Genomic DNA, 26,385 nt, shown 5'->3' with positions numbered 1-26,385 from the left:
CCCGGGTCTGTAGTAACGCCTCTAGCACCTCTGCGCCACTCGGGAGGCCCATATCATTTCTATTTTATTCAGCTATGTTCAATTGTGTTTTCCATACTCTAAAATAATTTAAAATAATTTTTATCAATTTTTTTCTGATAAATTAACTAGTGTTGCCCATAGCCAGATCAGGGCCCAACACAGACTATGTCATTCTGTTCTTCTGAAATAGACTACATTTTCATCATATCATGTTTCTTTAGACCTGTCTAAAATAAATCATGGATTTATTGTGATGGTGTAGGCTATATTACATGGATTTATGATTTTTTTTAAATGTAGATGTGTTGATGCTAAATATGTTTATGTTAATTAATGGTCAATTACCGTGAGACCGGCAGTTATTTGCTTGACAATCACTGGCTGACAACATTTCATGACCACCACAGCCCCATTTCATACCATTTCTTTCAATGAGTCGGTCACCAGTTACAAATAGCAACCCTTTCTCTGGTGTATTTACAATGACTTTCTTTGTACTGTAGTTGGTTCATGTAAGGAAGAAAGGCATCTCTTATATTGCTGGAGGCTATGTTTTCTACCACACTGCAGTGGAAGAGAGGATGCTACTGTATTTTAGAATAACTCTCATTGAGGTTTGAAATGCCTCTCTTCCCGTCTCTTTGTAGAATTATTTCCCTGCAGGCCCCCCAGCATATCATTGCTTTTGATGCAGGAGTGGTATGCTCAGGTGGGTATTTGGCATCAGTCTCTCTTTCAGGTGCCTCTTAACAGGCCCAGCAGAGCCCCACTATAGATACATTACAGTAGATTATTTCTGTCTTTTTGATACTGTCTCCTGACCTATGTGGCGCCCACCGCCCACGTTCTATTATGGAGGGCCAAGTCGACCCACGCAGTAAGGGCACACCTGTGAGGGGCAGACCTGCCAGTTGGGAGGGGGGGGAAGGGAGCTTGGTGAAATACTTCTGACGTTGCAGTATGTGGAGAGTGACTGCATTATGTATACAGTATATGTAGATTTATTCACTCAATTGTTTCCTAATAGGGAAATGCATGAACCAAGGGGGATAAATCCTTAACCATCCCAAATTGGAGACCTAATAGAATGCAGAAATTGGAGAGTTTCATTAGTACACTGTTTTTTGTACCTTTATGAGAAAAGTAATGTTTTTCTTTCTGTATCCACAGAAAAGTAGAACAAGTACCGTAGTTCACAAGCTTGAATAATCTTTGCTGTATTCGTAAGTTAGCCTAGCTAGCAGATTGTAATGGGCTAATGTGATGCTCCATTAGCCCTTACATGAAGGGTACTGTTTGGTGTAGCACAGAGAATTTTCGACTAACCTTAACTTGGCCATACTATATTTGTTCTCGATTCAGCCAAACATGTGTCTTCTAAAATATCAGTATCCAGGTGGTTTGTTTGAATTTAGAAAATGCTTCGTTTATGTGTACACTGCCATCTTGTCTATTTCAAATCTTCTCTCACTGATCGTGACAGGTGAGTGACATGCGGCACTTTTAGGTGGACCCAACTGTTTCAATCAATGAGAGAAGATTTGTACACATTATTGGATTACTTCATGGAGCAAAACTTTTATTTATTTTAATAACAGAGCATTTTCTTAATTCAAATGAATCAATAAAATTGATTAAATTGTTGTTTTTCCTCATCAATCTACACACAATAATGACAAAACAAAAAAAGGTTGGTCGAAATGTTTGCAAATGTATAAAGAAAAATACAAAAATATCACTTAAGTATTCAGACCCTTTACTTAGTACTTTGTTGAAGCACCTTTGGCAGAGATTACAGCTTTGAGTCTTCTTGGGTATGATGCTACAAGCTTGGCACACCTGTATTTGGGGAGTTTCTCCCATTCTTCTTTGCAGATCCTCTCAAGCTCTGTCAGGTTGGATGGGGATCGTCACTGCACAGCTATTTTCAGGTCTCTCCAGCGATGTTCGATAGGGTTCAAGTCTGGGCTCTGGCTGGACCACTTAAGGACATTCAGAGACTTGTCCCGAAGCCACTCCTGTGTTGTCTGGGTCATTGTCCTGTTGAACGGTGAACCTTTGCCTCAAACTGAGGTCCTGAGCACTCTGGAGCATGTTTTCATCAAGGATCTCTTTGTACTTTCCTCCGTTCATCTTTCCCTTGATCCTGATGAGTCTCCCAGTCCCTGCTGCTGAAAAATATCCCCACGGCATGATGCTGCCACTACCGTGCTTCACCGTAGGGATGGTGCCAGGTTTCCTCCAGATGTGATGCTTGGCCAAAGAGTATCAATCTTGGTTTCATCAGACCAGAGAATCTTGTTCCTCATGGTCTGAGAGTCCTTTAGGTGCCTTTTTGCAAACTCCAAGCGGGTAGTCATGTGCCTTTTACTGAGGAGTGGCTTCCCTCTGGCCACTCTACCATAAAGGCCTGATTTGGTGGAGTGCTGCAGAAATGGTTGTCCTTCTGGAAGGTTCTCCCATCTCCACAGAGGACCTCTTGAGCTCTGTCAGAGTGACCATCGGGTTCTTGGTAAATGTAAAAATGATTGAGGCCACTGTGTTCTTGGGGACCTTCAATGCTGCAGACATTTTTTGGTACCCTTCCTCAGATGTGTGCCTCAACACAATCCTGTCTCGGAGCTCTACGGACAATTCCTTCGATCTCATGGCTTGGTTTTTGTACTGACATGCACTGTCAACTGTGAGACCTTAGATAGACAGGTGTGTGCCTTTCCAAATCATGTCCAATCAATTGATTTTACCACAAGTGGACTCCAATCAAGTTGTAGAAACATCTCAAGGATGATCAATGAAACAGGATGCACCTGAGCTAAATTTCAAGTCTCAATGCAAAGGATCTGAATACTTAGGTATTTCTGTTTTTAATTTTTTATGAATAAATTTGCAAAAATGTCTAAATACCTGTTTTCACTTTGTCATTCTGAGGTATTGTGTGTAGATTGGTGAGATTTTTTAAAATATTTTTGATCAATTTTAGAATAATTCTGTAATGTAACAATGTCTGAATACTTTCTGAATGCACTATAGATTATGTTCTGTACTTTCCTGCAATGTCACATTGTGCCCTTGTCCGTTTGTGACTATTATGGCTCTGAGGTCCTGGGAGCGAGAGTTGCCAGTTCTAAAACTGAAGTGGAGTTGTTTCTCCTCTGGTTTGCAGTGCTCAGGGACAGAGTCATTTATTTGATTTATTTATTTATCTTACTGCTCTCTCTCTCTCTCTCTCTTGGCTGTGCTGTGCCCAGTCCTCTATAACCTGGTATCTGGTATCCAGGTTGTAGGGACTCTTCTCTCTGGGACTGCTGTAAATTGATTGAGGGTGAGGACGAGTTCCGACTGAGAGACATGGCAACTATTATACAGAGGGCAGGGAGATGTAGAGAGAGGGAGGGAAGGAGCGAACCGGATTTGATTTTGATGGTGGTGTGAGCTATAAAGAAGACAAAAGGCAAAGGTCCACTTTTTAAGTTCCGTTGATAGCTTCTTAAATCTCTTTTAACTGGTCGTTCACCTCTATGTAACTTCTTGGCTCTTGTCAGGAGGGAAGTACCCTGAAACTAATTTAGGAGTTAACTTCACTGGAGAGGTGGTAGCTTTTGCTCTGGTTTTGTTTGGGGTTTGTGATAAAAAGAGGGCCAGGCTAAGGGTTAGTGATGGTTCTCTTCATACGACTGAAATGTGGACCTTTTAAGGAAACAACAAGGTGCTGTCTTCGGTTTGCTGCCCTTCGTCAGGCACTGGTTTCAACATGGCTTTCATACAGTACCCAAGCTTATTCAAGAAGGCCAGACTCACAGTTCATAGGATACAGGTGAATGTTAGATGAAAGTAGAAGTAGGAAGTAGTTGAGTGGTGTGGCACTTCACATATCCCTCCTCTCTTTTTTTGTCTTTCTCTCTTAGGGCTCGTCATCTTCCGGTCGGTCCCGTAGTGTCTCCCTCCTGCCAGCCTCCTCCTCACCTGGTACTCAGAGGCACTTGGCGTGTCTGGGCACACCCAGCAACATCGTGACTATCACCCACCACAAGTCCCCAGCCGCTGCCCGACGGGCCAAAAACCAGTATCCTGGCAGACTGCTGGAGGTCAAAGAGGTGGGTGGAACCTGGAACTGTCCCTCTCTGATGACATCATCATGGATTCATTAATTATTCATTGTTGTAGACGCTAGTCAGACTGTCTGACAAATTCATCCCAATTTCAGCCAGATTGGAGTCATGAAGTTTGGATTTTTAAATGAACTATTTCCACATTATGGAATATTTCTGTTCAAAGTACATGACCCAGTCATTTGAAGTTGACCGCAACATTGACCTCAATACTGCACTCTATTCCATGTCCTATGCATTATTCCATGTCCTATGCATTCAGTGTTTCTGCCAACCCTCTGGTGGGCCATTGGTGCAATGAGTTCAGAAAATATTTTTGGGCCTGGGCGTTTGAACCGATCAACATTGACTGCACTGCGCTCTATGTCTGTAGCTTGATCTGGCTTGGCGTTTCTCTGTATACATCCATACTGCTTAACATGGCATGCGACAAAAGGGAAATCTAGCTAATAGGCAAGCTAATGTTGTACCTATGGAGTGAAGTCTTAACTAGAGAGAGGTGGTGTGTCTTTATGTTCTACATTCTGTAGGGGCATTATAGCAGTAACTCCAGTTTTTGCTAAAATGGTTGAATAACCAACTGCAGAATTTGGCATTGATTTGCATAAACATTTTGAGACTGAAACTACCCTTCAAATTCTTTCTCCAAAACTGATCAGTCTGTACTTTTTTGCATGTCTTACTGAAGATTACTGAATGTAAGTACATTATTTACCTTCAGAGGTGAATGTATCAAACCAGTTGCTGTGATAAAAGTTTTTTTGTTGTTGTGCACTCTCCTCAAACAATAGAATGGTATTTTTTTCACTAATAGCTATTGTAAATTGGACACTTCTGTTACATTAACAAGAATTTAAGCTTTCTGGAAAGTTGGGTGTTACTTACAACGTCATTCTAGTCATATTAGCGCACGTTAGCAACAACCGTCCCGGTATAGGGACACCGATCCCGTAAAGGTTTTAAACCAGATTGAACACACTGTGAGCTCAGCGCTCAATCTGGGTTAAGCAGGCTATTGCTCACATGGATCCACTGACATGGTGGTCAGAACTTATCATTCCTGCTGTAGCTACCGGACACTGTGTCAATGCACAGGAATGGGAGCCAACAACAAAGGCTGCTCTCTTTGAGGTTCTGCTTCTGGAACAAGTTGGCTTTGTACAGGTTCTCAGCAACATGGAACTCTAAAAGGGCATTGGTGAAAAGTACACCGGCTAGCAGGACAGCGTGTAATCAAAACTTAGCTGAGGAATTGGATCACCTAACACCACAAGGACTCCGCTAGGGAATATGAACAGACTGGAGTAAGGAGCCATTTTACCATGCTCCCCATGAAACTATAGCTCTGGTATTTTTCTTCAATGAATGCATTTTTCTACTTGGTTATTGACATTTCTTGGAAGAATTAAACATTTTCATGAAGGTTTTGATAAGATCATTTGTGCCTGGCTGATTGAAGTTGTGTTAGATTCCCCATTCAGATCAGATTCATACGCTGTGTCAATCTTCACACTAAGAACAACTTTTTTAAATGAGATCTTCTCTGAAAATGATAGGGTGTCTAAAAAAACATTAACAGAAAAACTACTTCAGGAGTGGCAACATTTCTCGCCATTTGGAAAGTAGACTTGTCACCTGAAATGAACCCAGTGATTTGAGTAAATATCAAGCAGATGGTTTGACTGTTAAATAACCCAAACACTCATTTGGGGCCATCTCTGAATTTGGACTTGGATTATAGGAAACTGGATTGTCTTTCTTTTCTCTATGCTGTTTCAAGCTTGTGCTAACCTGCATTCTGCCCAAAATGAGCCTTGTTACATTTCCCTTTTTCCATGACCTGATTTACATCCCCTCCCTCTCAGAGGTTTAGTAGGTTGTAGAGGTAGACTGCTGCTTAGTGTAGTAGTTGTTAACTTAAAATGACACAACGACTAGGTTCCAGTTTAACAATGTCACTTGTAGATAAACTCAGAATTGAACCAATGGAAAATTGATCAAGCCAATAGAAGATTGCAGAATCCACCGTTTTTCCACCTGTACTCTGCACTTTGTTGTACCAGTAGAGTGATTCATCTGCCAGGCCATGCACACACGTTTTTAGTTTCCACAGTGTTCCTTCGCTCGTAGCTTCAGGTGGCGCTCGGATGTGAATGTCCCTTGACGGCTCTGTTCCCTGCAAAAATGCAGATTGTATGTCTATGGAATGAAGTGTCCATTTTTTCTGGCAGATCGCTGTCAACAGCAATCTGAGTGACTCTGAGGCGCATGTCGATAAGTCTCTTGGGAGACTCTGTCTGTTAATGTGTCCTTTTTGTCATTTACATTAGGAGGCTGATTCTCAGCAACAGCCCCTCCATCTTGTTGATCATTTACTTTCCGCAATCTTGAGTGATGCACCCTGACAATGGTGCCTCCATGCCTCACAAATATCACCACACCATCCTTTCCACTCTTGACAGTCAACTCGTTTGTAGTACACTTTGTTTTCAGTCTCGTACTTCTCATCGGTGGGTCGAAGCTGTTTACGCAGAGCCCTGCGAATTCTCTCTGAGCACTCTGCTTCAGTGAACGCTTTTCTCGCTGCATGTAGTGCTGAAAGGTGCTGTCAGACCCATGCACTCACACTGGTCCCTTCTAGTTCTGGTGGCTTGTCAACCAGTACAGAGGGAAGATTAGGGTTCTGCCCGAACACTAGTTGGTATGGGCTGTAACCATGAACATTGTGCATTGAGTTTTTTTGCCATCAAAGTCCAATCTAGGGCTGTGTTCCAGTCACATCCATTGTCTTGCTTCACTTTCAGCATGATCTCTGTGAGTGTTTGATTATGTCTCTCCAGAAGTCCATTGCTCCATGGACTGTATGCAGCAGTTGTCTTTACTTCCATGTTGAAGTTCTCTGCCATTTCTCTTATTTCATTATTATTTCATTCTCCTCCATTGTCACTGTACAATTTCTGGGGTGGGCCTTTGCACACTTATCCAGGAATGAATGAAGTGCTTGACGATGTCACTGGGTTTCTTTGTATTCACAATGCTTCCAGCACTAAAGCGTGTGAAGTGGTCGATTATGTGAAAGTACCACACACTATGTCCTAACTCATGTAGATCTACAGCCACTGTTTCATTGTACTTGGAAGCCAGTGTCAAACCAACAGCTGGTTTGGGCTTAGGTCTGCTATATTTCTGGCATGTCTCACAACTGTTAACTATCTGCCGTAGAATGGAAATGCACTCATCATTATTCCCAGAACTGCTGAGTAATTTCTGAACTCTGCCAACTGTTGCATGCCCAAACTGTTTGCCATTTTAAAAATACTTTGTTTTTCCTCTGTGTTCATGTTCTCTGTCAAAAATGTTTACACAATAGTGGCCTGAGGTAGTAAGTTCAAGGGTCACTGGTTGTTTAAACATCACTGCCTTGTCATTTTTTTATGTCTAGTACAGCCCCTGCCTTCTTGATGGAAGCTTTGCTTAATAGTACGGGGATACAGTGGCTTGCGAAAGTATTCACCCCCTTTGGCATTTTTCCTATTTTGTTGCCTTATAACCTGGAATTTAAATGGATTTTGGGGGGTTTGTATCATTTCATTTACTCAACATGCCTACCACTTTGGAGATGCCAAATATTTTTGTTGTTGTGAAACAAACAAGAAATAATAAAAAAAACTGAACTTGAACATGCATAACTATTCACCCCCCCCCCCCCCCCCCCCAAAGTCAATACTTTGTAGAGCCACCTTTTTGCAGGAATTACAGCTACATGTCTCTTGTCTCTCTTCTCTATAAGCTTGGCACATCTAGCCACTGGGATTTTTGCCCATTCTTAAAGGCAAAACTGCTCCAGCTCCTTCAAGTTGGATGGGTTCTGTGCTGTATAAAATGCTTTGTAACTATTTAATCTTTAAGTCATACCACAGATTCTCAATTGGATTGAGGTCTGGGCTTTGACTAGGCCATTCCAAGCCATTTAAATGTTTCCCCTTAAACCACTCGAGTGTTGCTTCAGTAGTATGCTTAGGGTCATTGTCCTGCTGGAAGATGAACCTCCGTCCTAGTCTCAAATCTCTGGAAGATTGAAACAGGTTTCCCTCAAGAATTTCTCTGTATTTAGCGCCGTCCATCATTCCTTCAATTCTGACCAGTTTCCCAGGCCCTGCCAATGAAACACATCCCCACAGCATGATGCTGCCACCACCATGCTTCACAAACCTCAATTTTAGTCTCATCTGACCGGAGTACCTTATTCCATATGTTTGAGGAGTCTCCCACATGCCTTTTGGCGAACACCAAACATGTTTACTTATTTATTTTCTTTAAGCAATGACTTTTGTCTGGCCACTCTTCCCTAAAGCCCATCTCTGTGGGGTGTACGGCTTAAATTGGTCCTATGGACAGATACTCAGATGTGGAGCTTTGCAGCTCCTTCAGGGTTATCTTTGGTATCTTTGTTGTCTCTCTGATTAATGCCCTCCTTGCCAAATCCGTGAGTTTTGGTGGGCGGCCCTCTCTTGGCAGGTTTGTTGTGGTGCCATATACGTTCCATTTTTTTAATAATGGATTTAATGGTGCTCCGTGGGATGTTCAAAGTTTCTGATATTTTTTTATAACCCAACCCTTATCTGTACATCTCCACAACTTTGTCCCTGACCTGTTTGGAGAGCTCCTTGGTCTTCATGGTGCCGCTTGCTTGGTGGTGCCTCTTGCTTAGGCCCCAGAGTCTGCAACTGCACTTTCAGAACAGGTTTATAAATACTGAGATCATGTGACACTTAGATTGCACAGAGGTGGACTTTATTTAACTAATTATGTGATTTCTGAAGGTAATTGGTTGCACCAGATCTTATTTAGGGGCTTCATAGTAAAGGGGGTGAATACATATGCACGCACCATTTCAAAAAGAAAAAAATGTAAACAAGTAATTTTTTGGGTTTCACTTCACCAATTTGGACTATTTTGTGTATGTCCATTACATTAAATTCAAATAAAATCAATTTAAATTACAGGTTGTAATGGAACAAAATAGGAAAAACTCCAAGAGGTCTGAATACTTTTGCAAGGCACTGTATCTGCAGGGACCACCTCTGTTTCAATGAAACACTTAGTCTGACTAATTTTTGCCGGTGTCTTGACTCTCTTGGTAGAATGGACGATTCTACCATCTCCAAATGTCATAGCTCTATTGCTTGGTGTGTCAATCATATTTTGTACTGCTTTCATATTTAGTTCACTGATATAGTTATCAAGCCATTTTGCACCACACAATGTGCGTGTACATGCAGTATCAATCACAGTAGATCCTAAGGATTCAACTATAAAGATCTCAGTATCAGAAAACAGAGTAGTGTAACATTACACTATCTCTGTGTTTACATTTTCCTCTGTTAGTTTAACTTGTTCATTTTTATGAGGACAGTCTTTAACCCAATGGTAAGTGCTTTGATAAATAGCACATTTTGATCTCCTTCCATACCTGTCCAGTGGATTTGTGCCGGGCAATGGCACCCTCGTCTGGTTGTCTTGACAACGTGACTTGTTGGCGCCTTTTCTCTGCTTCTCAGTGTAATATGCTGCGTCACTCACTTGCACTCTGTTATTGGCGCGCCACCAAAAAATGTTTTCAGTGCCGACTTCATTGAAGAAAATGTCAGCACAGTACAAGCAGTCAAAGCCAACTGTTTCTCCCTACCATCCAGACTGGCAGTATCTAGCAACTTGAAAGATGCATCCGGGAGAACCATGTCGTACTTGCGCATCCTTGCGCATGTTCGAAATCAGTTATGTATTCCGTCATTGCAACCCGAAATATCTCTAACACTGTCAAAGTTTGAATATGCCTCGTAGACACGGTCTTTCTCTTCTTTATGACCCACAGAATCCAGTGCTCTGATCAAAGTTCCCATACAATCATCCTTGTTCAAATCATCCACGGCTATTTCCAATGCTGTATCTCTCGCTCTTCCCTCGAGCGATAATACCACCGCAAGTGCTTGCTTTTTCGCGTCCAGATTAGTAACCCGTGTCCAGATTCCAAGTTCATTTTTCCAACTTTTGTACGACCTCTTCTCGTCGAAGCGAGGTGGCACGTTGCAGTTATTAGCCATCCTCTTCTACCAAAATGAACTTAAAATGACACAACGACTAGGTTCCAGTTTAGCAACGTTTACTAAACCGTATTTTCACAAAACATGGTTGCCATTGCACTCAGACCAGGTCCATCAACAGTGAGACTACCACCAGGCGTACTAATAACAGAGTGACAGCACCGTAGTGACAGAAATATAGGGATACTTAAAACATGAACTTAACAGGTAGTGAGTAGCTGTGAATTTGTGGGTTGTAGTAGTAGACTCAGGCTGTAATATTTCACACCCCAGTGAATCTCCACATGATCAAACCTCTGCTCAGTCTCATGGAAACACAGCACACCAACACTCACTGGGCGTCGAAACCCAAACCCAACACCCCCTGATGACATCCATCACATCCTCCCTGTGAACACCCCAAACCCAACACCCCCTGATGACATCCATCACATCCTCCCTGTGAACACCCCAAACCCAACACCCCCTGATGACATCCATCACATCCTCCCTGTGAACACCCCAAACCCAACACCCCCTGATGACATCCATCACATCCTCCCTGTGAACACCCCAGACCCAACCCCCCCTGATGACATCCATCACATCCTCCCTGTGAACACCGGGAGTGCTGCCATCATGATGTTGCCTTTCACTCACAGGTTCCATCACCATCCAACCAGCTCAGAAACTAGACCACATGACTTGACTCCAGCAGGGCTGCCTGTCACAACTTGCTGACGTGAACCCATCAGACGCCTGGACTCACTGAATAGAGCAGCACCACTGGGCATTTAGACATCCACCGCTCAAAGGTTCAGTCAGGTCAGGCTATTTCTATACTCATTGTCACTCCAGTGGGAAATGAGGGGAGTCAGTTTATCTCTGCCTATTGTCTACCTCCACACTGGCTGCCATTTTGAACCAAGCTATTTTAGTTTGTCCACTCTCTGTGGACCCTCTATTCCTTTGCTCTGGAGTGTTAAGACAAGTAGATGTAATGTATACACAAAGCGCATATATATATATATCACTGGGAATCTTCAGTGTGTGTGTGTGTGTGTGTCACCATTTGAAGGATGTTCAAGCACGTGACATTTTTCCAGCAAAAGAGCCTGGTCCCTGACAGAGGGAGACTGTGGCCTAATTCAGTCAGGCTATCTCTACTGATGGGCTGTCTGTCTCTTTCTCTCTAAGTCAAGGTTGTGTTGAATCAACCGTGAGTGTGAAGTCTTGTGTCTGCCACCTGAGAGGGATTTGTTTTTAGATACTCTTAGGCTTGATGACCCTGGGCTCTCTCTCTCTCTGTCTCTCTCTGTCTCTCTCTGTCTCTCTCTGTCTCTCTCTGTCTCTCTCTGTCTCTCTCTGTCTCTCCATGTCTCTCTCTGTCTCTCCATGTCTCTCTCTGTCTCTCTCTGTCTGTCTGTCTCTGTCTCTGTCTGTCTCTGTCTCTGTCTGTCTCTGTCTCTCTCTGTCTGTGTCTCTCTCTCTCTGTGTCTCTCTGTCTCTCTGTGTGTCTCTCTGTCTCTCTGTCTCTCTCTCTCTCTCTGGCTCTGTGTGCTCTCTCTCTCTCTGTGTCTCTCTCTCTCTGTGTGTCTCTCTCTCTCTGTGTGTCTCTCTCTCTCTGTGTGTCTCTCTCTCTCTGTGTGTCCCTCTCTCTCTGTGTGTCCCTCTCTCTCTCTGTGTGTCTCTCTCTCTCTGTGTGTCTCTGTGTCTCTGTGTCTCTCTGTGTGTCTCTGTGTCTCTGTGTCTCTCTGTCTCTCTGTGTCTCTCTGTCTCTCTGTGTCTCTCTCTCTGTGTCTCTCTCTCTCTCTCCCTCTCTCTCTCTGTGTGTGTCTCTCTCTCTCTCTCTCTCTGTCTCTCTCTCTCTCTCTGTTTCTCTCTCTCTCTGTGTCTCTCTCTGTGTCTCTCTCTCTCTCTGTGTCTCTCTCTGTGTCTCTCTCTCTCTCTGTGTCTCTCTCTCTCTCTGTCTCTCTCTCTCTCTGTGTCTCTCTCTCTCTCTGTGTCTCTCTCTCTCTCTCTGTGTCTCTCTCTCTCTCTGTGTCTCTCTCTATCTGTGTCTCTCTCTCTCTCTCTCTGTGTCTCTCTCTCTCTCTGTGTCTCTCTCTCTCTGTGTCTGTGTCTCTCTGTGTGTGTTTCTATGGAAAACACCACAGCTGACTGAGTGTAAAGGCGACGGGTTGTTAACAACAAAAAGGTGTGTATGTGCTGCCCATGGCGTGGGGCTCAACACACTAAGCCTGACTCCTCATGATAGGACACAGGGCCTCTGTCTGAGTGGTGGGATGGATGGGAGTTGTGGACTGATCCACTGAGCTGCAGCTACTTTAGTCACATATACTGACCTGTTGGGGGTCAGTCCCGTAACAGTTGTTTGTGTTTTTGAAGGAGAACATAAAATTGCAGTGCAGTCTCAATAGAAAAGCATTTAGTCACTGATTTAATTTTAGTGTTTGATGTACAAAATCTCTTGACGATAAGAAATATCACCAGAGGATAGTCCTATCAATAGCATCCCATTTCTTCTGTTTGTATTGTAGTTTGATTAGCACCGTATTCCACATCAATGTAAGTACCACAAATATACCCCTGGCTGTAATGGCTCTCACTGAATCTGTCAGTCAGCAAAACAACGGATGTGCCATTGAAGAGTGGGCTGCTGTGTGTTTGTGTTTGGGAATATTCATTAACTGAACATAGCTGTCATCAAGACACAGGGTGGCTACTTTGATGAATCTCAAATATAACATATATTTGGATTTCTTCGTCTCATCCCGTCAGCGGGATCAAAATCCAGCGAAAAATCATATCGCCAATTAGCATTAAAACATTTTTTTTTTTTTTAGAGATACACCTCTCCTGAATCGACCCACGTCGTCCGATTTCAAAAAGGTTTTACAGGAAAAGCAAATCATTAGATTATGTTAGATGAGTCCATCGTAAAAAGCAGCAACATAGCCATTTTCCGACCAACCACTTGCATCACAAATAACCAAAAAACAGCTAAATGCAGCACTAACCTTTTACAAACTTCATCAGATGACACACCTAGGACATCATGTTACACAATGCATACATTCTTTTGTTCAATAAAGGTCATATTTATATATAAAAACAGCATTTTACATCGGCGTCTGACGTTGACTAACTATTTTCCCCTCAAATGCGTCCCGGGAAACAGTGCTACAATTCCCTAAATTACTATTCGAAAACGATTTTTTAAATTTATATTGTCAATCTAACATTTATAGATTAATATCTCTTGAGAACACCTGTCATACCAGATTTTAAATTCACTTTACTGGGTAATCACACTTTGCGATAAAAGGAGATGCGATACTCAGAAAATGAGCTAATAAACCGAGCTCGGCGCCATCTTGGAACAATCGCATGTCACATCTCATCTTGTATAATATTGTCAATAATCGCCTACCTTTAGTTGTCTTCATCAGAAAGCACTTCCAGGAATCCCAGGTCCACAACAGATGTATTTTCGGTCGAAAAAGTCCATCCTTTATGTTCCATTAGCTTTCTGTTGTTAGCGCGTCTGAATGCTGTATCCAAATACTCTGCCGGGCCGTTTCGATTTTTATTTTTTTTTCCCATTTAGGTTCGTTCAAACGTCAAACGTTGTAAAACATTAATCTTCAGGGCCTGTAACACCTAGAGAGCCAATAAGATTCGACGGGGACGGTTGCAGAGTGTTTTAAAACGTTTCCAAAGGTGGGGGTAGACAGGGCCGCCGGCGTCATAATGGTGATGGCCCATCCCCTGTGACCAATTTCCAATGCGTCTCATTCACTGAGTTTCGACTGTATAAGGCTCAAACCACTGTGAAAAGACTGGCGACATCTAGTGGAAGCAATAGGAAGTGCTCATTGAACCATTGTTAACGGTGTGATTAATAGGGAAAGATGAGAAGTCGAGTCCACAATTCAGAATTCCACTTCCTGTTTCAATCGGTCTCGGGGTTTTGACTGCCATATGAGTTCTGTTATACTCACAGACACCATTCAAACAGTTTTAGAAACTTTAGGGTATTTTCTATCCATATATAATAAGTATATGCATGTCCTAGCTTCTGAGTTTGATTAGTAGGCCGTTGAAAATGGGAACGAATTTTTTTCAAAATGCGCTGTGGCGCCCCCTATCCTAGGGTATCCTCAAGAGGTTAACACTTTTTTTGTGTTATTTCATAGTTTTGATGGCCTCACTATTATTCTACAATGTAGAAAATAGTTTTTAAAAAATGTAAGAAAAACCCTTGAATGAGTAGCTGTGTCCAAACCTTTGACTGGTAATGTACAGTACATGTAAACAGGGGTGGAAAGTGACTGGTAGCAGGAATATAAATACTTATGGTAATATACTAGTGGTAATACAGTGCCTTCAGAAAGTATGCATACCTCTTGACATATTCCACATTTTGTTGTGTTAGACTGAATTCAAAATTGATTACATTGATTTTTTTCTCACCCATATACACATAATATCCCATAATGACAAAGTGAAAACAGGTTTTTAGAAATGTTTGCAAATTTACTGAAAATGAAAGTATTCACACCCCTGAGTCAATACATGTTAGAATCACCTTTGGCAGCGATTACAGTTGTGAGTCTTTCTGGGTAAGTTCCTAACAGCTTTGCACACATTACACATGAAAATCCAATGACAAGCATAGCCATAACATGATGCAGCCACCACCATGTTTGAATGTTTGAAGAGTGGTACCCAGTGATGTGTTGTGTTGGCTTTGCACCAAACATACCGTTTAGTATGTAGGACATAAAGTTATTTTCTTTGTCACATTTTTAGCAGTTTTACTTTAGTGCCTTATTGCAAACAGGATGCATGTTTGGGATATTTTTATTCTGTACAGGCTTTCTTCTTTTCCCTCTGTCATTTAGGTTAGTATTGTGGAGTAACTACAATGTTGTTGGTCCATCCTCAGTTTTCTCCTATCACCATTGGCCTCATGGTAAAATCCCTGAGTGGTTTCCGTACTATCCGGCAACTGAATTAGGATGGATGCCTGTATCTTTGTAGTGAAAACTTCACCATCCTCAAAGGGATATTCATTGTCTGCTTTTTAAATTTTGTAATAGGTGCCTTTCTTTGCGAGGCATTGGAGAACGTCCCTGGTCTTTGTGGTTGAATCGTTTTGAAATTTACTCCTCAACTGAGGGACCTTACAAAGTATTATTTTACTTGTTTACTCCTGAACTAATTTAGGCTTGCCATATCAAAGGGGTTGAATACTTATTGACTGAAGACCTTTCTCAATTTAATCCATTTTAAATTCAGGCTGTAAAACAACAAAATGTGGAAAAAGTCAAGGGGTGTGAATACTTTCTGAATGCAATGTATATACTGTACATGTAAACAAGAGTAACAGTGACCAGTAGCAGGATAAAATAGATACCCAGGGAGTAGCTGCTAGCTAGAATTGGCACTGTGGTTTACAGGCTTCTCATGTCATTTTCAGCCTCCCAGAGGTGAGTCATACAGGCAGGGATCCAACCCCAAATTATGACGCATGGAGAAAATCATAATACCTTTTTGTGTTCCTCAGTAATTAGTCATAACGCATGAATTTTATTCAGTTCATAAGGAATGATTCATATTAAAGGAATAGTTATTCAAATATGAAGTTAACACATGTATTTTATTCAGTTCATAAGGAATGATTCATATTGAAGGAATAGTTATTCAAATATGAAGTTAACACATTTTCGACTTAGAAAGGCGGTTGTCGCTTCATTCACACAGAATGTTCATTAGCTTGTTATTTAGCAACATCCAGCATATTCTGGCAAGTTTCTTTCCGAGCATGTAGCAACGCTAATAGAAATACACTAGGCTGATTCGTAGCCTCCTTTTTTGAGTGAGAGATTTCCCAAGGTAAAGTTTGTTGTCTGCTGCCCTGGCATTCTCAAGGTCACAGTGAGGGTCACAGTGAGGTCAGTGCATCTGTTTCTCAGGGAGTTTGAACAGCTGCAGCCATTCCCACAGAAACTAAAATGTATCATGGGGAGAGAAGGTAGATGCAGAACACGTATTCCTCAATTCCACATAATCATCTATTCTTATCTGTCAAATATAACCCCTTCAACTTTTAGTCGTTGATAAAGTTGGCAGCTAAGGTTGAAGAGTGGTAGCGAAAGTTTAGGAGGTACATGTATGAGTCAATGTATTGTATCTAAATGTGAAAGTTACTCTGGAAAAGTAGGTTTATTAGTTCATGATAATAAGGTAACTATTGGTGTCAATGAGTATGCTGTTGAATTCAAACATATGATTTCACTATATACAGTTGAAGTCGGAAGTTTACATATACACTTAGGTTGGAGTCATTAAAACTCCTTTTTCAACCACTCCACAAATGTCTTGTCAACAAACTATAGTTTTGGCAAGTCTGTTAGGACATCTACTTCGTGCATGACACAAGTCATTTTCCAACAATTGTTTACAGACAGATTATTTCACTTATAATTCACTGTATCACAATTCCAGTGGGTCAGAAGTTTACATACGCTAAGTTGACTGTGCCTTTAAACAGCTTGACAAATTACAGAAAATGATGTCATGGCTTTAGAAGCTTCTGATAGGCTAATTGACATCATTTGAGTCAATTGGAGGTGTACCTGTGGATGTATTTCAAGGCCTACCTTCAAACTCATTGCCTCTTTGCTTAACATCATGGGAAAATACAAATAAATCAGCCAAGACCTCAAAAAGAAAATTGTAGACAAGTCTGGTTCATCCTTGGGAGCAATTTCCAAACGCCTGAAGGTACCACGTTCATCTGTACAAACAATAGTACGCAAGTATAAACACCATGGGACCGTGCAGCCGTCATACCGCTCAGGAAGGAGACTCATTCTGTCTCCTAGAGATGAATGTACTTTGATGCGAAAAGTGCAAATCAATCCCAGAACAACAGCAAAGGACCTTGTGAAGATGCTGGAGGAAACGGGTACAAAAGTATCTATATCCACAGTAAAACGAGTCCTATATTAACATAACCTGAAAGGCTACTCAGCAAGGAAGAAGCCACTGCTCCAAAACCGCCATAAAAAAGCTAGACTACGGTTTGCAACTGCACATGGGGACAAAGATCTGACTTTTTGGAGAAATGTCCTCTGGTCTGATGAAACAAAAATTGAACTGTTTGGCCATAATGGCCATCGTTATGTTTGGAGGAAAAAGGGGGAGGCTTACAAGCCGAAGAACACCACCCCAACTGTGAAGCACGGGGGTGGCAGCATCATGTTGTGGGGGTGCTTTGCTGCAGGAGGGACTGGTGCACTTCACAAAATAGATGGCATCATGAGGGAGGAAAATCATGTGGATATATTGAAGCAACATCTCAAGACATCAGTCAGAAAGTTAAAGCTTGGTCTCAAATGGGTCTTCCAAATGGACAATGACCCCAAGCATACATCCAAAGTTGTGGCAAAATGGCTTATGGACAACAAAGTCAAGGTATTGGAGGGGCCATCACAAAGCCCTGACCTCAATCCCATAAAACATTTGTGGGCAGAACTGAAAAAGTGTGTGTGAGCAAGGAGGCCTACAACCCTGACTCAGTTATACCAGCTCTGTCAGAAGGAATGGGCCAAAATTCACCCAACTTATTGTTGGAAGATTGTGGAAGGCTACCCAAAACGACACGTTTGACCCAAGTTAAGCAATTTAAAGGCAATGCTACCAAATACTAATTGCGTGTATGTAAACTCCTGACCCACTGGGAATGTGATGAAAGAAATCAATAAAAGCGGAAATAAATAATTATCTCTACTATTATTTTGACATTTCACATTCTTAAAATAAAGTGGTGATCCTAACTGACTTAAGACAGGGAATTTTTACTAGAATTAAATTTCAGGAATTGTGAAAAACTGAGTTTAAATGTATTTGACTTAGGTGTATGTAAACTTCCGACTTCAACTGTATAAATCCCCCCCCCCCCCCCAAAAAGTGTACTTCTATTTTCTTCAACACCCTCAGTCAGATTTGAAATTGACCCAAGCCCTCTAACCCTGTCCTGTCCTCCCTCAGGTGATGAGCCAAGCAGAGTGTCAACAGAAGAACCTGGTCCAGTCCATCGAGTCCCTCCCCACGCGAGGACCCCTTTCCTGCCTGGACCAGGACCTCCTGCTCCTCAAAGCCACGTCAGCTGCCACCATGAGCTGCCTGGGAGAATGCCTGAACATCCTGCAACAGACCCAGACCCACAGCCAGCCCCAGGCCTCACAGCCCAACCACACCTGCGGTCCCCCCTCTGGTGAGTCCGCCACAGGCATCCCCCACCCCGTCTTCCCTCAGACCCCGACAGCAGCTGCAAGGGCCTTATAAGGAGAACACCATTCTGAGAGAAGTCTTAGAATCTGGTATCCAAGAGAAAGAAGAAGTTCCTGAATGTGTAGTTAGAGAGTTCCTCCTTACAGCGCTACAGATCCCATACGAAGCTATCGTCAAAATCCAACTCGAACGTGTACACTGCTTCGGACAGAGAGGGCAGAGGTATGAACGCCCAATCGTTGCCAAATTTGCTTTCTTGAAAGATAAAATAATGGTTAAAAGCCTGTTTAAAAGACTTGCTGGCACGAAAATAGGCATGAATGACCAGTTCCCGAAGGAAATTGCAGAACGGCGTAAAGTTCTGTATCCAATTTTCAAGAAAAATAAATTGAAACGGTAACGCGAAGCTCTCGTAGTCGATAAACTGTATATTGATAACCAAATGTTCAGACACACAGACTACTCCATGGTTATTCTAAAAATTACAAAGTTCTCATAGAGGAGACAAATAATGAAACACACAATTCTAGCCCTGTTATGTATTGTAATAATACCCCCAAAAAAGATATAGCGCTTTTCTATCTATCTTCAACTATAACTAATTGGGACACAAAAGCACATTCAACATGGCAGAGATAAAAACACAGTAGATAGAAGGCATAGTATGTGGGTATGTATTGAGATGGATGGTGTGGTTTGTGTTTTTTGGTGTTTGGGTAAGTGTGGCGTTAAGTGAATGAGAAAGGAAATGGTTGCATATCCCAGAACCAATGTATGTCTGTGAGCAGGGGTTGTGAGAGAGCTTTCAATTTTGTGCAGATGAGGGATATAAACTTAGCAAAAAAAGAAATGTCCTCTCACTGTCAACTGCGTTTATTTTCAGCAAACTTAACATGTGTAAATATTTGCATGAACATAACAAGATTCAACAACTGAGACATAAACTGAACAAGTTCCACAGACATGTGACTAACAGAAATGGAATAATGTGTCCCTGAACAAAGGGGGGTTCATAATCAATAGTAACAGTCAGTATCTGGTGTGGCCACCAGCTGCATTAAGTACTGCAGTGCATCTCCTCCTCATGGACTGCACCAGATTTGCCAGTTCTTGCTATGAGATGTTACCCAACTCTTCCACCAAGGCACCTGCAAGTTCCTGGACATTTCTGGGGGGAATGGCCCTAGCCCTCCGATCCAACAGGTCCCAGACATGCTCAATGGGATTGCGATCCAGGCTCTTTGCTAGCCATGGCAGAACACTGACATTCTTGTCTAGCTGGAAATCACGCACAGAACGAGCAGTATGGCTGGTGGCATTGTCATGCTGGAGGGTCATGTCAGGATGAGCCTGCAGGAAGGGTACCATGTGAGGGAGGAGGATGTCTTCCCTGTAACGCACAGCGTTGAGATTGCCTGCAATGACAACAAGCTAAGTCCGATGATGCTGTGACACACCGCCCCAGACCATGACGAACCCTCCACCTCCAAATCGATCCCGCTCCAGAGTACAGGCCTCGGTGTAACGCTCATTCCTTTGACGATAAACGCGAATCCGACCATCATCCCCCTGGTGAGACAAAACCGCGACTCGTCAGTGAAGAGCACTTTTTGCCAGTCCTGTCTGGTCCAGCGACGGTGGGTTTTTGCCCAAAGGCGACGTTGTTGCCGGGGATGTCTGGTGAGGACCTGCCTTACAACAGGCCTACAAGCCCTCAATCCAGTCTCTCTCAGCCTATTGAGGACAGTCTGAGCACTGATGGAGGGATTGTGTGTTCCTGGTGTAACTCGGGCAGTTGTTGTTGCCATCCTGTACCTGTTCTGCAGGAGTGATGTTTGGATGTACCGATCCTGTGCAGGTGCTGTTACACGTGGTCTGCCACTGCAAGGACGATCAGCTCTCCATCCTGTCTCCCTGTAGCGCTGTCTTAGCCGTCTCACAGTACGGACATTGCAGTTTCTTGCCCTAGCCACATCTGCAGTCCTCATGCCTCCTTGCAGCATGCCTAAGGCACGTTCACGCAGATGAGCAGGGACCCTGGGCATCTTTCTTTTGGTGTTTTTCAGAGTCCTTAGAAAGTCCTCTTTAGTGTCCTAAGTTTTCATAACTGTGACCTTAATTGCCTACCGTCTGTAAGCTGTTAGTGTCTTAACGACCTTTCCACAGGTGCATGTTCATTAATTGTTTATGGTTCATTGAACAAGCATGGAAAACAGTATAAACCCTTTACAATGAAGATCTGTGAAGTTATTTGGATTTTACATTTTAGTTGACTTTTTATAATGCATTATACATCTTTATTTATTTATTTATTCTCCTATCATGGGAACTACATTTTTAAAATAAATTATACATTGAATGTATTTATTCATGGTCCTATATTGATGGAACGGTCCACAACCCTATACCCTAGACACCCACCTGAACGACCCAGATACTAAGGAGAAGTTCCTATCTGTTTTATGGGCCTGCTGTAAGCGGCCTGTATGCAGCCAAAATGCGGTCAGAGACCTTCTAGAGCAGCACCGCCCCCTCAAGATTTTGAGCCTGCTTGGCAGGGTTGGTCCTGCAAAGCCAAAGCCCCCTGATGGGAGAGCATAATGTACAGTGGGGGAAAAAAGTATTTGATCCCCTGCTGATTTTGTACGTTTGCCCACTGACAAAGAAAGGATCGGTCTATAATTTTAATGGTAGGATTTTTTGAACAGTGAGAGACAGAATAACAACAAAAATATCCAGAAAAACGCATGTCAAAAATGTTATAAATTGATTTGCATTTTAATGAGGGAAATAAGTATTTGACCCCCTCTCAATCAGAAAGATTTCTGGCTCCCAGGTGTCTTTTATACAGGTAACGAGCTGCGATTAGGAGCACACTCTTAAAGGGAGTGCTCCTAACCACAGCTTGTTACCTGTAAAAAAGACACCTGTCCACAGAAGCAATCAATCAATCAGATTCCAAACTCTCCACCATGGCCAAGACCAAAGAGCTCTCCAAGGATGTCAGGGACAAGATTGTAGACCTACACAAGGCTGGAATGAGCTACAAGACCATCGCCAAGCAGTTTGGTGAGAAGGTGACAACATTTGGTGCGATTATTCGCAAATGGAAGAAACACAAAAGAACTGTCAATATCCTCAGCCTGGGGCTCCATGCAAGATCTCACCTCGTGGAGTTGCAATAATCATGAGAACGGTGAGGAATCAGCCCAGAACTACACGGGAGGATCTTGTCAATGATCTCAAGGCAGCTGGGACCATAGTCACCAAGAAAACAATTGCTAACACACTACGCCGTGAAGGACTGAAATCCTGCAGCGCCCGCAAGGTCCCCCTGCTCAAGAATACATATACAGGCCCGTCTGAAGTCTGCCAATGAACATCTGAATGACTGAGGACAACTGGGTGAAAGTGTTGTGGTCAGATGAGCCCAAAATGGAGCTCTTTGACATCAACTCAACTCGCCGTGTTTGGAGGAGGAGGAGGAATGCTGCCTATGACCCCAAGAACACCATCTCCACCGTCAAACATGGAGGTGGAAACATTATGCTTTGGGGGTGTTTTTCTGCTAAGGGGACAGGACAACTTCACCGCATCAAAGGGACGGTGGACGAGGCCATGTACCGTCAAATCTTGGGTGAGAATCTCCTTCCCTCAGCCAGGGCATTAAAAATGGGTCGTGGATGGTTATTCCAGCATGACAATGACCCAAAACACACGGCCAAGGCAACAAAGGAGTGGCTCAAGAAGAAGCACATTAAGGTCCTGGAGTGGCCTAGCCAGTCTCCAGACCTTAATCCCATAGAAAATCTGTGGAGGGAGCTGAAGGTTCGAGTTGTCAAACGTCAGCCTCGAAACCTTAATGACTTGGAGAAGATCTGCAAAGAGGAGTGGGACAAAATCCCTCCTGAGATGTGTGCAAACCTGGTGGCCAACTACAAGAAACGCCTGACCACTGTGATTGCCAACAAGGGTTTTGCCACCAAGTACTAAGTCATGTTTTGCAGAGGGGTCAAATACTTATTTCCCTCATTAAAATGCAAATCATTTTATAACATTTTTTACATGCGTTTTTCTGGATTTTTTTGTTGTTATTCTGTCTCTCACTGTTCAAATAAACCTAGTATTAAAATTATAGACTGATCATTTCTTTGTAAGTGGGCAAACGTACAAAATCAGCAGGAGATCAAATACTTTTTTCCCCCACTGTACAAGGAAATTCTCAAAGCTGCTAATGAGAACCTTGACGACCTTGTACCAGCCGGTGGGGATTCCGGTGGGGTGCCCCCACCCAGGCAGTGGCAGTGCTGGCATCACTAGCTGCAATAACCCATGGGGAGGGGGTCACACTCAGACATTCAGAGAGGGGGTATATTATTGTGGCCATGGTGGCACAAAATCAAAAGGTCTGACTGCACGGAGATGCTTGAGAATATGGTCAGTACGGGGGACCATGTTGTGGGTGTTTCAGGGGAAAGGGGTATATCTGACCTCCATCATCTAGGACGTGACAATGGTTAAGCAAATCTCCCCACTTCTGCCCCTTTTTTGCTCAGTCTTGCAGGCCTTCTCATACAGCTGCAACTGTATATGCAGTCGTAAATCAAGACCTTTCTTGAGTTGGGCTCTGGGACGGTGCAACTGTTGAGTCTATGGTTGTTGTGAGGGAAAGGGGTTGTGTGTGTGTGTGTGTGTGTGTGTGTGTGTGTGTGTGTGTGTGTGTGTGTGTGTGTGTGTGTGTGTGTGTGTGTGTGTGTGTGTGTGTGTGTGTGTGTGTGTGTGTGTGTGTGTGTGTGTGTGGCTGTGTATCCCACAACTGTTGCGAGGGAGTAAAAGATGTTATGGACAATATAGGATGAGTCACAATAATTGTTTGCTATAATAATAATTGCTTGCCATAATGTTCATTTAATGTTGTAAATGACTATTGTAGCTGGAAACGGCAGATTTTAATTTAAAAAAATTAAATATCTACATAGGCATACAGAGGCCCATTATCAGCAACCATCACTCCTGTGTTCCAATGGCACGTTGTGTTAGATAAACTTGTATTATCATTTTAAAAGACTAATTGATCATTAGAAAACCCCTTTGCAATTATGTTAGCAGAGCTGAAAACTGTTGTTCTGATTAAAGAAGCAATAAAACTGGCCTTCCACTTAAGTCAAATTTTGCATTGATGTCAATGGAAGACTAACCGAACATTTGGAAGTTAGGATTCGCCCATTCAAGAAAACCTTCCAGCTTTTCACATTTTACTCCTAGTTCAAGATCAGTTTCGGTTTTAAATACATGGTTATATTTGACATAAGGTTGGGGTTGAGCTGACCCTAGAGCAGTACTTATGAACAACCAACCTCTGTCTGGTGCAAGTAGATGTAATGGTTTGGCTGGGAATGAGGATGATGGTTGGGATGGGAGTTGTTTCTCTCAGTCTCCTTACGTCTTCTCATCTGGTGTTCTTATTTATGTCCTAACAGTCACTCTGCCCTGTACGTCAGACAGGGGGTGGTGTGGAGTGGGACCGCCAGGCCGCAAGTACAAACCAGTTTCTTTCCACTGCCTTGCTCACAATGCGTTGTCTTGGGGGGGACCTGCTGTGCCCCGGCTCCGGCATGCGCCCCCCACGCACTAAGAGTTGTATTGAGTGTTGGGGTGTTGGGTTTAAGGGTAACTAGGGTGAAGGTGGCACTGGCATGGATGTATTCCAGATTAGGACTGTGGCACACATCCATTCCACACTGTCCTGAGCCAACCCTTGCAACAGCCACTGCATGGGCAGGGTCACATTGTTGCATGGCGCCCGAAAAGCGTCAAGCACGAGTTCGGACCACGAATTGGCTGACTGGCACGGTCCCTCCGGGTCACCCCCTTTAGAAATCTATTTGGCGCTGTGAGTACTGTATGCCTGGAGCTTTTTAAAGGTCTTTGTGAAACTTCCGGAAACCCTGTACTTTCTATTGGGTGGCCTACTGAGTGATGTCATGGAGGATCTGGCTGCTCGTTGCTTTCTTGGTTCTCGTGCTCCCACTTCTAAACAGCTTGCTGACGGCCCATTTGAAATGCTTAACTTGGAGCGTTTCCTTTTTGGAGATCAAAATCCATAAAGGAATGAATTGCCTTGCCAAGAGTTTTATTTTATCCCCATCGTGAAATAACTAGCAAATGTGCCATGTCTCCATTGAAATGGTACTAAGGGGCAAATCAAGTGGCATTTCACACAAATGAATGAGGGCTGAGTGTGTTTGACTTCTTTCTTGTATGGGAGGTGGGGAGGAGGGAGAATGTGTTTGTTACTTGAACTCTGTGAAGCATTTATTTGGGCTGCAATCTGAGGCTGGTAACTCTAATGAACTTATCCTCTGCAGCACAGGTAACTCTGGGTCTTCCTTTCCTGTGGCGGTCCTCATGAGAGCCAGTAAAGCGGCTCAAATGAGGAGCATTGAGGTCCCAGCCCTGAAATGGAAGATAAAGCATACTGTGCATGAATGTTTTTCCGTACAACACACCTGGCCTGCAGCATAACCCTGTTCACACGCATGTCTGTTTTCATTGACACACACTCTCTTTTAGGTGCTTCTTCTGCTTTTGGTGGTGCATCATCTTCATTGTGTGACCATCACTAAGCTCACAGCTATTCAGTGACAGCCACTGGATATCATCCAGATTTGATCAGGGAGGACAAATTGATTCATTCCTGGCACGAGAAAATTTATTTTCTTTCCCCAAAAGAATGGACAACTACAGTGATCATTTCCCCCCCCCCCCCTACAATCTCTCTCACTCTCATGACCTACCTGAATAACATTTGAATAACTGCTCATAGAATAACAACCCGAATTGCATCACGTATAACAAATGTTTTATGTTCTTACAAAGGATATTTCATTAGTTCCTTCACTTCTTATTTTTGTTCCTTTAACAAATATACATTTATTTTAACTTCAGACTAAATAGGTAGAGAAAATGCAACAAAGCAGGGACCTCAGCAATGCAAAATGCTGGACCTCCGCAGTGCTGCCACTTGTTATACAGTACTCTCTTATGTGCATGCATTTTTAAATGGAGGATACCATCAGCTACAGTAGGGGTTTGCTGCCCAGAGTACTGAGGGCTCTGCCTGTCAGATCAACAGAAGCCTGCATGGAGGGCAGTGTCAAAGCATTGTGACACCCTGGGCACCTCGCCAGTCGACTCGGCTCAACTGAACCATCAATAATGGATACGAGAGAGTAGAGAGACGGAGGTGCATTAGAGTTAACCCAATTTCAACTGGGGGAGGAATGGAATTTGGAAACGGTCCTCAGCAGCACTCTACTTACAGGGCCTTGGTTGCATGAACTTGCATTAGGTAGGCCGCAGCCTGCGTTTGAGATCATCCTACTAGACAGGTAGCTGAACTTGCGTGGGTGTACACTAATTATAGACCGGAGTCATGTGACTTGACCAATCACGTGTCAAGGTGGGCACTGCAGAGCTTAGCATCTCAAGACACTATTTGTATGGTCTTTCATTTGGTCGGTTATGTGTGCTCATCAAAATGGTTAAACAACTGAAACGGTCCCATGCCGCTGGTAGATCATGTTACAAAGATTTGGCCATACACATACAGGTGGGCACTGAATGACATGCAGGGGGAAGTGGAACAAATTCAATACACAGGTTACAATTACCTCCCTCTCCATTTCTAGCCCTTGATATCTGGGAAGTCGTGACTTGTATTAACAAGCAAGAAAAAGAAATCACTTCATCATAGGCACAAACACAACACAAAGACACCTTGATCACAGTTGACAGTTTCCATAACTTGTTCATATCCTAAATGTATTCACACAGTATGTAGGTCTAGTTCTTATCAAACACGTGTA

General features: G+C 43.0%; 1 protein-coding gene across 2 annotated transcripts in view; it reads left to right on the top strand.

Annotated features, from left to right (window-relative positions):
• The window catches only part of LOC106588203 (oxysterol-binding protein-related protein 10), a 159,175-nt gene that overhangs the window by 79,365 nt on the left and 53,425 nt on the right, over nucleotides 1-26,385 (top strand). For both annotated transcript variants that reach the window (XM_014176964.3, XM_014176963.3), the window contains exons 5-6: nucleotides 3,927-4,115; nucleotides 18,275-18,500. In XM_014176964.3, coding sequence (XP_014032439.1) covers nucleotides 3,927-4,115; nucleotides 18,275-18,500 — 415 coding nt within the window. The remainder of the gene's footprint in view (nucleotides 1-3,926; nucleotides 4,116-18,274; nucleotides 18,501-26,385) is intronic.

The sequence above is a fragment of the Salmo salar genome, chromosome 27 (genome assembly GCF_965601325.2).
Source record: "Salmo salar chromosome 27, fSalSal1, whole genome shotgun sequence".
Taxonomy (NCBI): Eukaryota; Metazoa; Chordata; class Actinopteri; order Salmoniformes; family Salmonidae; genus Salmo; species Salmo salar.
Note: the sequence above shows the minus strand (reverse complement) of the source record. Positions and strands in the feature narration are given on the sequence as shown.